This window comes from Zosterops lateralis (assembly GCF_965231275.1).
Source record: "Zosterops lateralis genome assembly, chromosome: Z".
Lineage (NCBI taxonomy): Eukaryota > Metazoa > Chordata > Aves > Passeriformes > Zosteropidae > Zosterops > Zosterops lateralis.
The window spans coordinates 32,392,544-32,404,829 of NC_139800.1; the positions used below are offsets into that span (position 1 = coordinate 32,392,544).

General features: G+C 39.0%; 1 protein-coding gene across 8 annotated transcripts in view; it reads left to right on the forward strand.

Annotated features, from left to right (window-relative positions):
• Nucleotides 1-12,286, forward strand: part of CCDC171 (coiled-coil domain containing 171) — a 158,910-nt gene that overhangs the window by 24,085 nt on the left and 122,539 nt on the right. For 5 of the 8 annotated variants that reach the window (XM_083884191.1, XM_083884193.1, XM_083884190.1 and 2 more), the window contains exons 7-8: nt 9,800-9,892; nt 11,258-11,418. The exons of the other annotated variants lie outside the window; for them this stretch is intronic. In XM_083884191.1, the coding sequence (XP_083740317.1) occupies nt 9,800-9,892; nt 11,258-11,418 (254 nt within the window). The remainder of the gene's footprint in view (nt 1-9,799; nt 9,893-11,257; nt 11,419-12,286) is intronic. 8 annotated transcript variants of the gene reach the window in all.

Sequence of the window (12,286 nt, forward strand, 5' to 3'; positions counted from 1 at the left end):
CTTGTCATATAAAAATAATGTTTCTTGTGATGCATACAGCCAAAAAGATGGGTGGGAAAGTGGTTTTGCAATGAAAATGCGGATTTTACCACAAGAAACAAAACTATGAATTTATAAATTTCAATCTCTTTGCCTTGCTCCTATAAATGTAAAGATTTTCTGGTTGGTTTTTTTTAAATGTGTTTGAGGCTGCCAACTCTTAGTAAGCTGAAGGTGAAGGTCTCTCAAATTTTTTAAGTCTTTCTTAAGAGGCCTAAAAAATGTTTCATAACTTGGTCTGTTTAATTTCAGAGGCTGAGTATATAGTTACATTTCTGAGACTTCTAGTTTCCATTTAAATGCTATTCCCTTAGCTTTCACATTGCCTTTTCTACTTCCCTGGCCTCCATTATGTATATTGACATGCAGTGCTAGACATGTATGCTTCTATTTAGCTTGGTAATGCTGCTATGATGCAAAGAGTACTTGGAGAATGGTTAATATCTGTATTTGTATGAGGTGTATGTATGCGCAGTATTTGAAGTCTGTGGGCTTATTTCTCACTCTCTCTAAGTTAGTGAAACATGAAATTTAGATTGCAACCAAAAACAAAACGAACCCCTCCCAAATCTGCAAACCTATGCTTTGGGTTTTTTTGTCTTTATAAACTGCACTGTTAAGTAAGTTCTGGTTCTCATCAGAAAGACTTGCAAAAGCTCCAAGCACTGTAAGAAAGGACACATTCCTCAACAGTCTGTTGACTGTTAAACTGTTTGTCTTCTATGACTACACGCTCCTTGACAGCTTACCCCTGCTTAATCTTCTGTTTCCTAGAGTCTCCACAATGCATAACTGTCATCCAGGAATTCTAGCTGCTGTGACTGTCATATATTAATTGCTTAGTATGTAGTATACTTATGTGTATATATGTTTATATCTAAAGAGGTACACTTTCTCTAGATAAAAATATGTACTACCACATACTTAGAGGCTTCTAAGTACCACAGATTTTGTAATGGGAGCTCTCTGGTGGCTCCAAAGTTATATTTCTTGAGTGACAAGCTCACTGACATAATGACTTCTGAAAAGCATTTGACTGTCTCATACAACATCATTGTCTCTAAAATGGAGAGGCATGAATTTGATGACTGCAGCACTTGGTACATAAGGAAATGGCTGGATGGTTGCCCTCAAAGGGTTATGGTTGATGACTTGATGTCCAAGTGGACAGTAGTCATCAACCAGGAATTGATATTGGGACTAGTGCTTTTTACCATTTTTGTCAGCGACATGGACAGTGGCATCAAGTGCACTGACAGCAAGTTTGCTGACAACCAGCAACATTCAGCTGTGTGGACCAGTTGACCCACTGGAGGGCAGGGATGGCATTCGGGGGGACCTTGACAGGCTTGAGAGGTGGGTCTGTGCAAAGCTCTTGAAGTTCAGCAAGGCCAAGTAAAGGGTTCTGCACCTACCCCAGGGAAATCCCAAGCAGAAATACAGACTGGGCAGAGAATGGAGTGAGAGCCCTGGGGGGTGCTGATGGGGATGAGAGGCTGGACATGACCCAGCCATGACAATGAGCACTCGCAGCCCAGAGACCATCTGCATCCTGGGCTGCATCCAAAGCAGCATGGCCAGCAGGATAAGGGAGGGGATTCTGCCCCTCTGCTCTGCCTTGGTGACACCTCACCTGCAGTGCTGCATCCAGCACTAGGGTCCCAACATAGGAAGCACATGGACCTGTTGGAGTGAGTCCATAGGAGGGAGAGCCACAAAGATGACCAGGGTACTGGAGCACCTCTCCAGTAAAGACCGACTGAGGGAGTTGGGACTGTTCACCCTGGAAAAGGCTCTGGGGATACCTTATAGCAGCCTTCCAAAAGGAAGTACTAAAAGGAGCTTACAAAAAGCTGGAGAAGGACTTTGTACAAGGTCATGTAGTGATAGAACAAGAGGGAATGGCTTTAAACTAAGAATATGTTTAGATTAGATATGAAGAATTTCCCTACTATGAGGGTGGTGAGGCACTGAAACTAGTTGCCTGTAGAAGTTGTAGGCAGGGTTCAAGGCCACGTTGGATAGGGCTTTGAAGGAGATGGCTTAGTGGAAGGTGATGCTTAGTGTTCTTCCGCACACAGACTATTTTATGATTCTGTGCTAATGGACTTCATCTCAGAGAGGAGCTTCCTCTTTATAATCTCCTGTGTCATGATATTATTGAAGTCCAGTTTGAAGACTGGTTAGTCTTATATTACTTTCAGACCAAAGTTGTTTCAGTAGTGTTTTATATGGCCCTCAGGAGGAGTTAGCCACAAGTTATGAGTCTTATCTATGTGCTTGTATAGACTAACAGCGTCAGTTCATGTAAAGGTCTTTACTGTCGGCTGAGCATGAGAACCAAGAGATATCTTTCCCTCACAAAGGGTTTCAGAAAGGGAGTGCAGCTCAGATGGCTTTTCCAGCTGCAACTCAGTAGCAGATTGGAATGGACTTGGACTTTATCCAAAGGCAACCAAACTGTATCAAACTAGCAGTCCTAGTTGTTTTTACCCTTTCTTTAACCTGAAGTCAAGCATATGGCTTATCTTGTAGCTCCCATGCTAGCATAATTGTTTATCCGGTGTCATGCAAGTCAAGCATGTCTATTCTGTTACTGACACATGTTTCTCTAGACTTTAAATACAGGAAATATGTACTTAAAAAGTGAGGGTTAGCTGCATTGTCAGGCTCAAAGAACATTTACTTCAGTGGTTAAGAATTGTTTGTATTTAAGTAACTTTATAGTTACTAAAGGTTGTTTATTTTCTGGACAGGAGATGGCTCCATCTCACCATGATCAAAAGGTATCAGTGTTTCTAACACTAGGCGGAAGTGGTCAGCACATCTCCTATAGAAGTATTTAGACCCCCTGGTTTGAGTTTGAGCCATAAGAAAATGCTTTTAAGTGGGAAAAAGATCTGAGTCTGAATATAGAAACACACAGACAGAATGGCTGAATGGTGATCGAGATATGAAGTACATGTGTGTCCTCTTCACTTAAAACTGTCTTGGCTGACCATTTCACATAGTGGTTGAACCTAAGCCTTTGATAAGTGTAAGTCTCCTGATAACTAAAACATCTTGCCAGAAGGAGTTTAAATAGAAGCAAAAAAGAGAAAAATTACTTCAATTACTGTATCTAAGTTTAATAAGTGTTGTAAATGTATCTTTCTCTTTTTTCCCCATGCTCTTTGCTTATCTGATAAAGGGTATTTTTTGTAAATGTAAATGTCAGACAGGAAACGTGTTATTGTATAATGTGTCATGTAGGATACTAAATTAAGGCTTTCAGTTTGGAGTACCCCAGTACTCAGAAATATTGCAGTACTTCAAGTGTGAGGGACAAAAAAATGGAAGCCACAAAGGACAGTTTGGAAAATGGTATTACAAACTGTAAGCGTGTAGAAAATGTCTCTACGTTAGCATTGATGTGTAATGTGACTCTGAAAAAAGTGACTGAACCTTAAGAGATCAAACATAAAGCATGGTTGTCCACAAGTTTAAATGCTGGCATTGAATTTTTCTTAGTCACTTTTATTTACTGTTTCTCAAAAGTCAAAATTCTCTCTGTGCTATCATGGGAACTGATCCCAGATATCTTTGTTCTTTAAATTAAGGCTGAAATCAATCAGCTTAAATATCTAAGGAAACTGCAGAAATTCCACAAGTTTGTCTGCTATCTTAAATAAGATGTCTCTCTTCAGATGTCTTAAAAGATACACATGAAAGTAGCAAGTGACTGAATCTTTTTGAATAACCAATATTTTCTATGTTGGATAAGCACTTTTTAACCAGAGGAGAACTTGCTTTTTAGTCCATCTTTGAGATGGATTTGGACCTGACAAGGCGCTTTCCATGTTAAACCAGTATGTATTCCCAGTATTGATTCCCAGATACAAGCCAATGATCTGGATATCTGTGGTCCAGAAGATTACTCTAGATGGTTTTCACACAGCTTCTTTTTTGTAGAAAGGCATTTTGTAAAATTTTCAGACGTGATTCAGTAAGGATACTGATTCTTACCTTTAATTTGATTAGAAGAGGTTTGCCTGTCTAATGTGTTTCTGATGCCAGTATCTTTCCTTTTGTCAGACAGGAAAACAAAACTCCTTCCTGGTTATCTTTTCGGAACTTTCGCCATGGTTTTATAGGTTAGACTCATCCCTGACATTTTTCTTCTACTCACTGAATGTGTAATAGATTGTTCTCACTGATGGAGTATTCAGCTTCTCACTGTGAAGGGAAGTGCATCTAAGTATCAATAGAGCCTGTTTGAACCTTTATCAGCAAAATAGAATAGATTTTCTATATGGCATTTTGTTGCAGCTATATTCTTCCCAGCTGAGTATTCAGACTCAGCTTTGACTACAGGTGCAAATCCTATGGCTGATGTACAGTTTGATAGACTGAAATACCAAGATTCTTTTCCTTGGAGCAGTCTGAGGAAATCTGAATTTATTTCCCTTAATAACTCTGTATTGATTAGCCATGCTTAAGTGATAGTGGCTGGTTTGATGACTTTCATGAAGTTTGGGGTTTTTTTCTGACTAATTTCTCAATGATTTGCTGGCATCTGACTTGGTTTAAATTTGCTAGAGGTATGGTGAGCCATAAGCTTTAGCAAGGTAGTCATAGAGCAGAGGAAAAAGAATATTCAGTGCTCCACAGTCAGCATGTACATGACTTCCTCAATTCCCATCTATAGTTTTTCTGCAAGCTCTTTTAAGCATTCAATCTTCTGGGTATAGTATATGGACTTGTAAAATAAGATTAAGGTTTGCCTGAGTAATTGTCTTGGGTTGCAATACGTAATCAAAAGTGTGTATTCTGTTTGCCATCTGTTGAAACTAGTTGGGGAGGTGTTTTCTTTATCTCTTGTATAACCCACTCCTCATAACTCCAGGGGGGAGGGAGTGGATGCCTTCTGCTAGTGGGCCAGCTGTTAAAACCAGGTGGAGCAGTGTGCCTTATTCCATGATCCATCCTTCCTCCAGGGGGTATCTGCTGTTAATGGGCCATTGAGTCTCACTGCATGACTGATAAAATTACAGCATCCCATTGTGAGATGCTCCACCCAGTGAGAGGACCCAAGCATTCCTACCTGGATAAAACCTGCAATTCAGAACACCAGGCAGTCTGTTTTCCACTGGATTCTCAGTGATGAGACGCATCTCACCACCACTGTACCCTTCCACAGGAACATCTCTACTCTGACAGAACCACATCTGTCACTCCAGAAGGACTTATTTTGGACTGCTCCCAACACCCTGACCAACAGGGTGTCAGGTTGTATTCTGACTATCAGTGTTTCTAGGGTTATTTTTTGTTTGCGTGTTTTTTCTTCTACAACATTTGTATTTTTTTAATATTCCTAGTAAAGAACTGTTATTCCTATTCCCATATCTTTGCCCGAAAAGCCTCTTTAATTGTAAAATTATAATGATTTGCAGGGAGGGGGTTTGCATTCTCCATTCCAAGGGATGCTCCAGTTTTCCCTGGCAGACACCTGTCTTTTCAAATGAAGACAGTAATCTTCTGAGGCTTTTGGAAAGAACACAACTTACTCTTCATCTTTGGCTTCTAAAAATGCAAAAAATTAGTGGTAGTTCTGTCAGATCTCTGACAGTGACTTATCTTGAATAAAAAGATCTGTTTCTTTCCCTGGCTCTTTTTTTTTTTGGAGTTACAGTGAACTAATTTAAACAAGATTGTAAAAATCAAAATTGTAACAAACTTCTGAGACAAAGCTTTAAAGAATCAAACTCTAGAAGAACAGGCACTTCAAAAGCAAGAATAGGGCATCAATGTGTTTAACTTCAGGAAGAAACACCAGTTTTGAAAAAGTCACTTTTTTCATGCCTCTGTATAGGGATATAATCTGTAAGATGATACTTACGTGTCAAAGTTTGATTTCTAGTTTCTAATACGGATTTTTTTTTTTTTGTACACTATCTTGAATCTATTTGAATGCTTTACATTGGATAGTTGTCAGGTACCTCTGGCTCTTCTTTGGTTATGAAGATCATAACTCTTTTCCAGTAGGCTAGATACACTGTCCTATTTGTAAAAAGGAGCTGTTTCTCTTATTCCAGAGTTCATAAGAGATACCTGTGTCTGAAATGCCAATTTTTGCCAGTGCTTTTTTTTTTTTTTTTGGATTACAAAATAATTCTTCAGTGACTTGTGGCAATGCAAGCAAAGGCAACATCTATAAATGTTACTGTTTAAATTGAAGTAGGAATTGCTCCTACTTCAGACATCAAAAGAGTAATATATTGGCACTTTTTACAGATGTCTGTCTGCTCCTGTCTTCTTCACTTGCCATCCCAGGATTTTCTTAGGACCGAGGCATTTATATTTCTGGGAGTTTGTGTTTCCTTTGGACCACGTGGCTTATTCCTTGCACTTAGTGTCAATCATGTTAGCTCAAGAAGACAAACTTTCCTTTTAAAGAACTGTACCAAGGACTGATACTTATATGTTTTCCTTGGGAGAATCTTGTTGCTCCAGTTTTTAATTCTTGCAGATGTCATCATTCAAGCTGCTGTTTTTTATTTCAGCTTTTATCTTTAATTTTGAGACTGAAAAAATCTAACAGTTTTAGGGGCTTCCATTTGAGAGGATAAGTTAACCTTTTGATGATGTTTTTCATCTCTGGTTTCAGCTGGATTGAGGCTGAGATTAAGGTGTAATTAGGTGCTCAGGAAATAAAATAAAACTTAGAAGTCAAATTCAGTACAGAGCTTGTGAATTAGTATGTTGTGTCTGAAAACTTTACTCTCAGAATCACTTTTTATTTCAGTGTTTGCTGTAAGAATAGGCACTTAAACAAGCCAGTCAAAGACAGAAAAAGTGGTTTTGTTCTTTAGGATATGCAGTGAAATATTCTCGGTGAAGTTTCCATTTCTTTCTTTATTTCTTTTTAAATTATCTTTTCCACTCTAAATGTTGTAATAGATACCTTCCTCACTGTTTCCTTTGTCTTCTGTCAAACTTAAAATAGAATTATTTTCAGACAGACTTAAAAAATGTTTTTTAAAAAAGTGAAATCCACATAACTTGTCTTTATTATTGATTTTTAATAGGCTAGTATTTTTGAGTAAAACTGTCCTATTAACAGATGCTCATCTGTGGAAGGATGCTAAGGCGTACATTGAAACTGAAGCAGGACATAGTTTGCTAATGCTCTGTTAATGGCAAAGAGGATTAGGAGCTGATGTTTGGTAGGAATAATAACTAGAGTCTATGAAGTGTCTTAATCAAGCTATTTTACAGAGTTGCAAAATGGGTGAGGTTGGAACGGACCACAGAGGGTCATCTGATCCAACCTCCCTGCTCAAGCAGGGCCATCCCAGAGCACATGGCACAGGATCATGTCCAGATAGTTCTTGAATATCCTCAATGTGAGAGACTCCACACCCTCTTTGGGCAATCCATGCCAGGGCTTGGTCACTGCACAGTAAAAAAATTCTTCCTCATGTTGAAGTGGAACTTCCTGTGTGTCAGTTTGTGCCCATTGCTTTTTATGCTATTGTTTGGCACAATTGAGCAGAGCCTAACTGAATAGTGGATTCATCCACTAACACCCTCCCTTTAGACATTCACAGATGTTGATGAAGTCCCCTGTCTGTCATCTCTGCTCAAGACTGAACAGGTCCAGCTCCCTCAGCCTTTCCTCCCAAGAGAGATGCTCCAGTTCCCAACCATCTTTGTCACTCCACTGGACCAGCTCCAGCAGCTCTGTGTCTCTCTGGTCCTGAGGAGCCCAGAACTGGACACAGCATGCCAGATGTGCCCCACCAGGGCTGAGTAGAGGGGCAGGATCAGCTCCCCCAACCTGCTGGCAATGCTCTTCCTGATGCACCCCAGGACACCAATGACCTTTCTGGCCATAAGGCCACACTGCTGCCCCATGGGCATCTTGCTGTCCACCAGGAACCCCAGGTCCTTCTCCTCAGAGCTTTTTCCCAGCAGATCAGCCCCCAGCCTGTGCTGGTGGCTGGGGTTATTCCTCCCCACGTGCAGGACCCTGCATTTGCCTGTGTTGAGTTTCAGACAGTTCCTCTCTGCCCACCTCTCCACCCTGTCGAGGCCCTTCTGAAGGGCTGCATGGCCCTCTGGGGTATCGGCCACTGCTCCCAGCTCTGTGTCAGCAGTGAACTTGCTGAGGAGGCTTCTGCCCCTTCATCCAAGTCACTGGTGGAGAAGTTAAACAGTACCAGGCCCACTATTGAATTTGGGGGGTCACTAACCTCTGATCACAACTTCAAGGCAGTTCTCAGTCCACCTCACTGCCCCCTACTCCAGGCCATGCTTCCTAGTTTGTCCACAGGATGTTGTGGAAGACAGTGTCAAAAGCCTTGCTGAAATCCAGGTAGACATTACCCACTGCTCTTCCCTCATCCATCCAGGTAAGTTGTCCCATCATTGTCCCAATCAGACTGTCTAAGCATGATTTCCCTTTGCTGAATCCATGCCAACTTCTCTGATCACTTTCATGTCATCCATCTTGATAGAGATGGTATCCAGAAAGAGGCACTCCATTACCTTTCCAGGGATTGAGGTGAGGCCTGACTGGCCAGTAGTTCCCTGGGTGCTTCTTACCCTTTTCGAAGACATTCTTAATTATGAGAATAATCTTAGCAATATGAAAATACAGTAGCAGTATTTGTGATTTTTTTAAAATTGAGTATGTTAAGCAGATAAATTTTCAAAGAATCTTCTCTGTGCATCATGTCTCACATTTATGAAATTGTAGATGCCCTATTCATACTTCAGTGCATTTCAGAACATACTGACTGTAGTTATGTTGCCCCAAGTGAGCAAATAGTGGGGCAATAGGGAGAAAAATTGACTTGGTTTATTTGCTTTCTGACCCTAGATGATTATAAAAAATGCAGCAATAACATAGTGCTACATTGTTGCTTCGCGTATCTGTCTCTCAGGTCAGCTCAGCGTCAGCTGGGCCACCCTGCTAGCTGTGATACGCCCAACAGTACCTTTGCGTGGGTCTTTGGCTCCGCAGCGCTTTTGCCTTAGCTGTCTCGGCCGTGGTTTGAAAGAGGGGACACTCCGGAGGCTCAGGGAGAAAGGTTTTATTCGGGTAACTCAGGGGCAGCCCCTGGTTCCAGGCCTGTGCCTCTGGGGAGTGACCCCTGGCCTCGGTTACAGGGGGTTTTTGTTCCCCCAAAATCTCAGGGGTGGATACAAGTTACAAGACCAATCACACAAAGCCAGGTGGGTAAGGTCAAAATGCAATACACAACATTAACAAATCAGGTGAATTTGGGATGTGGTCTTGTGAGACCCACCAATCCCTGTCAGACACCTCTCCTGAAGGTTTTGTATGCTGGACATGTGGGGGAGAAATACAATGGGATGGGGGAAAATACAATAGGATGATCGAAACCCAGGGCAGAGGATTAGAGTTGTCTTGGCAACTCTTATCAACCTCTGATAAGCACAATTCAAGACAGGAACTTTACCAGGCTAGGGTTAAAGTCCAAATCACATCAAACCTACAACTAAGAAACTTATGATAACATTTCAGCACCCCCACACTACATCAATTTACTTAACTAAATAGAAAATATTAAGTTAATAATCTATATATGTAAAAAATGTTCTATGTATTTTTTGATATGAATTTTCACAGTTCCAAAGTAGTTCAGATATATCAGGTCAGTGTATGGAGTCCCAATATACTTAATGAGTTGAATAAACTTGGTGTCATATTATCATCTCTCTGAACTTAAATATCGTCAAAATGTACTTTCAGGCAGCTGCAGTGAGAACAAAGAAACTGGAAGAAAACATTGAAACTGAGAGAGCAGCACATTTAGCATCCAGTTTTAATTCAGAGATCATCCAGGTAAACTTTTTTTTGTTTAATATTTCATAGAAGTTTACAGTAAAACATTTGAGGAAGTTGTGAAAATGCTCCAAAAAATATGAAGAATGTTTGCTCCAATGAAAAACCCAAATAGATTTATTACAATAAGTGTCAAAATCATAAAATCAAATGTATGAAAGGACAGATTAGAAGCGTATTTTCCTTTCAGGGAGTTATTAGAATAAATAATAAATAATTATTAGAATAAATAATGAAATAAGATGTCACGTTCGTAAGTTTTAGAGTTCCCACTAGCATTTAAACAGTTAGGGAAAAGGAAATGTTTCATAATAGTTAAACATTATAATACTGTTTAAATATGCTGCCTTGTATCTTTTGAATGGCTACTTAGAGCAACTTGGAGATACAGCACATACATCCAACTTGTCTAGAAGTAAGAGCATAATGCATTCTGAAACTGCAGTTTCAAACATGATTTCTTAGAGTACATTTCAGCTCCAAAATTATGATACTTGCAGTTAGCAGTAAAGAATGATTATATAAATAAATCTAGTTTATATACTTGAGCATTAAATTTTTGTATTCTTAAACTGTATCACACAGTGTTGGACTTATTTATTCAGTAAAAATAATCATGGTTTATTAAAAAAAAAGTTAGGAAAAACTAAATGGTGATTGCTTACTACTATCTTCTGAATTTAACGAACTTACTGGAATTCTGAAAAACTAAGCAAGAAAAAGGGCGTTTGATATCTTTTTTTCTGTATTTTCCGAGTAACAAAAATAAGCAATGTCATTCTTCAATCAGTTATTTTCTTATTTTCATGATCTTCTGTATGTGCAGGCACTTAAATTTTAAAAGTGATAATTAAATTAGTAGAAAAGATCTAGTTTGCTTAATTTTCTCTCTATTTCTGTAACATACAAAGGGACCGAGAGGATAACATTCCTTAAACTTACAGACTTGGGTTTTATGGGTGAATAACTGATAAAATATTTTTCCTTGTTGTATGCATGAACAAACTAGAAGTGTGCTTTGTTCTGAAAGTGTAGCCTTTATCGTTAATCTTATACTTCATGAGTCTGTTTAAAAACTAGAATTTCCCTGAAAAAGCTTCAATATTAATAAGTACTGAAAATGTTCAGACACCTTCAAATGAGAACACAAGGTACTTTTCATCATCATATCTATTTGTCTTTGTTTTGAACTTTATGTATTCTTACATTTTTACATATGTTTGATGTTTTTTACATGTCTATACTTTTATACTGAATTAATAGAATGTATTCTACTGTAAAGCAGAACAGACCAAAGAACAGCACTAAAGATCATGTTAGTGTTTCCTAACTTACTTTGATTGCTTTTTTTATCACTTGCTGTAGTTAAGAATTCGAGAACTTGAAGAAACTGTGCATATGGAAAAGGACAGACAAGAAGAAGCTCTTTCAGATTTAGAAATGATCAAGAAAGAGTTCAAAGGGTTAGAATATGCATACAAGAGAGAGAAACACAATGCCCAAGAGAACTTGGAAAAACTCAGTGTGTAAGTTTCCCTTTAAATTCATTGTAAAATGGCAGTAGACAGTTTGATTACCACCTACAGATTACATTTAACAGTTTTCAGACAGACAACTAAATCTGATGTAATTTCCCAAACCAACATGAAGTTCAGAACCTGGTGTTCCATTAATAACAGGTCCATATCAGTAATCATGTGGCTGGGTAGAGAAAATAACTGATCTGTTACTGATTATTTGCTAAAGCAAAAATGTTGGAAATTATAGTTATGGCAGAGTCCTGTCTCTGGTGTCTGCTGTGAGGAGTGTAGAAAAGCACACATGGAAGGGTTAGAACAGATATTTTTCTTCTGCATACACTACATTATTATGAAAATATTATTTTTCACTTCAGTGAGCTAGATCAATCTTTAGCCTTCCTGTTGAGAAGTTGTGTATCATTTATAGTGGTGAATCTTCATTTTCATCTTTTGAATGATTGTGGAAACTGTTAACTAGCTAATGAAAATAGAAGGGGTGAAGTATATGAGAACAGATGAAGTTACCAGGGATTTCTTTTCTGCTTGGCACAATCTACTGTGTCCATGGTAACAGATGTTTTTTGGAAGAAAGGTTTTGCCATATTCCCTGGGCAGATATGGGATACACTGTACTGAGTTGTCTTCCTTGGCTGAATGAAGTTAATATTGGGGTGAGAAAATGTCAGGAAGAAGAATGGTGTTGGAAGACAGCGAACTGAGTAGCTTAAATAAAGGATAATAGTTAATGAAATTTAGGTAATGAGGGAGTTTAAGAAGACGTAAAATGGGTGGCACACAGTGGGGTTGTGCGGAGAAACTCAAGGTAGCAGAATGAGTTGGAAAAGACAGAGTTTGCATCTCTCAGTCTAGGATT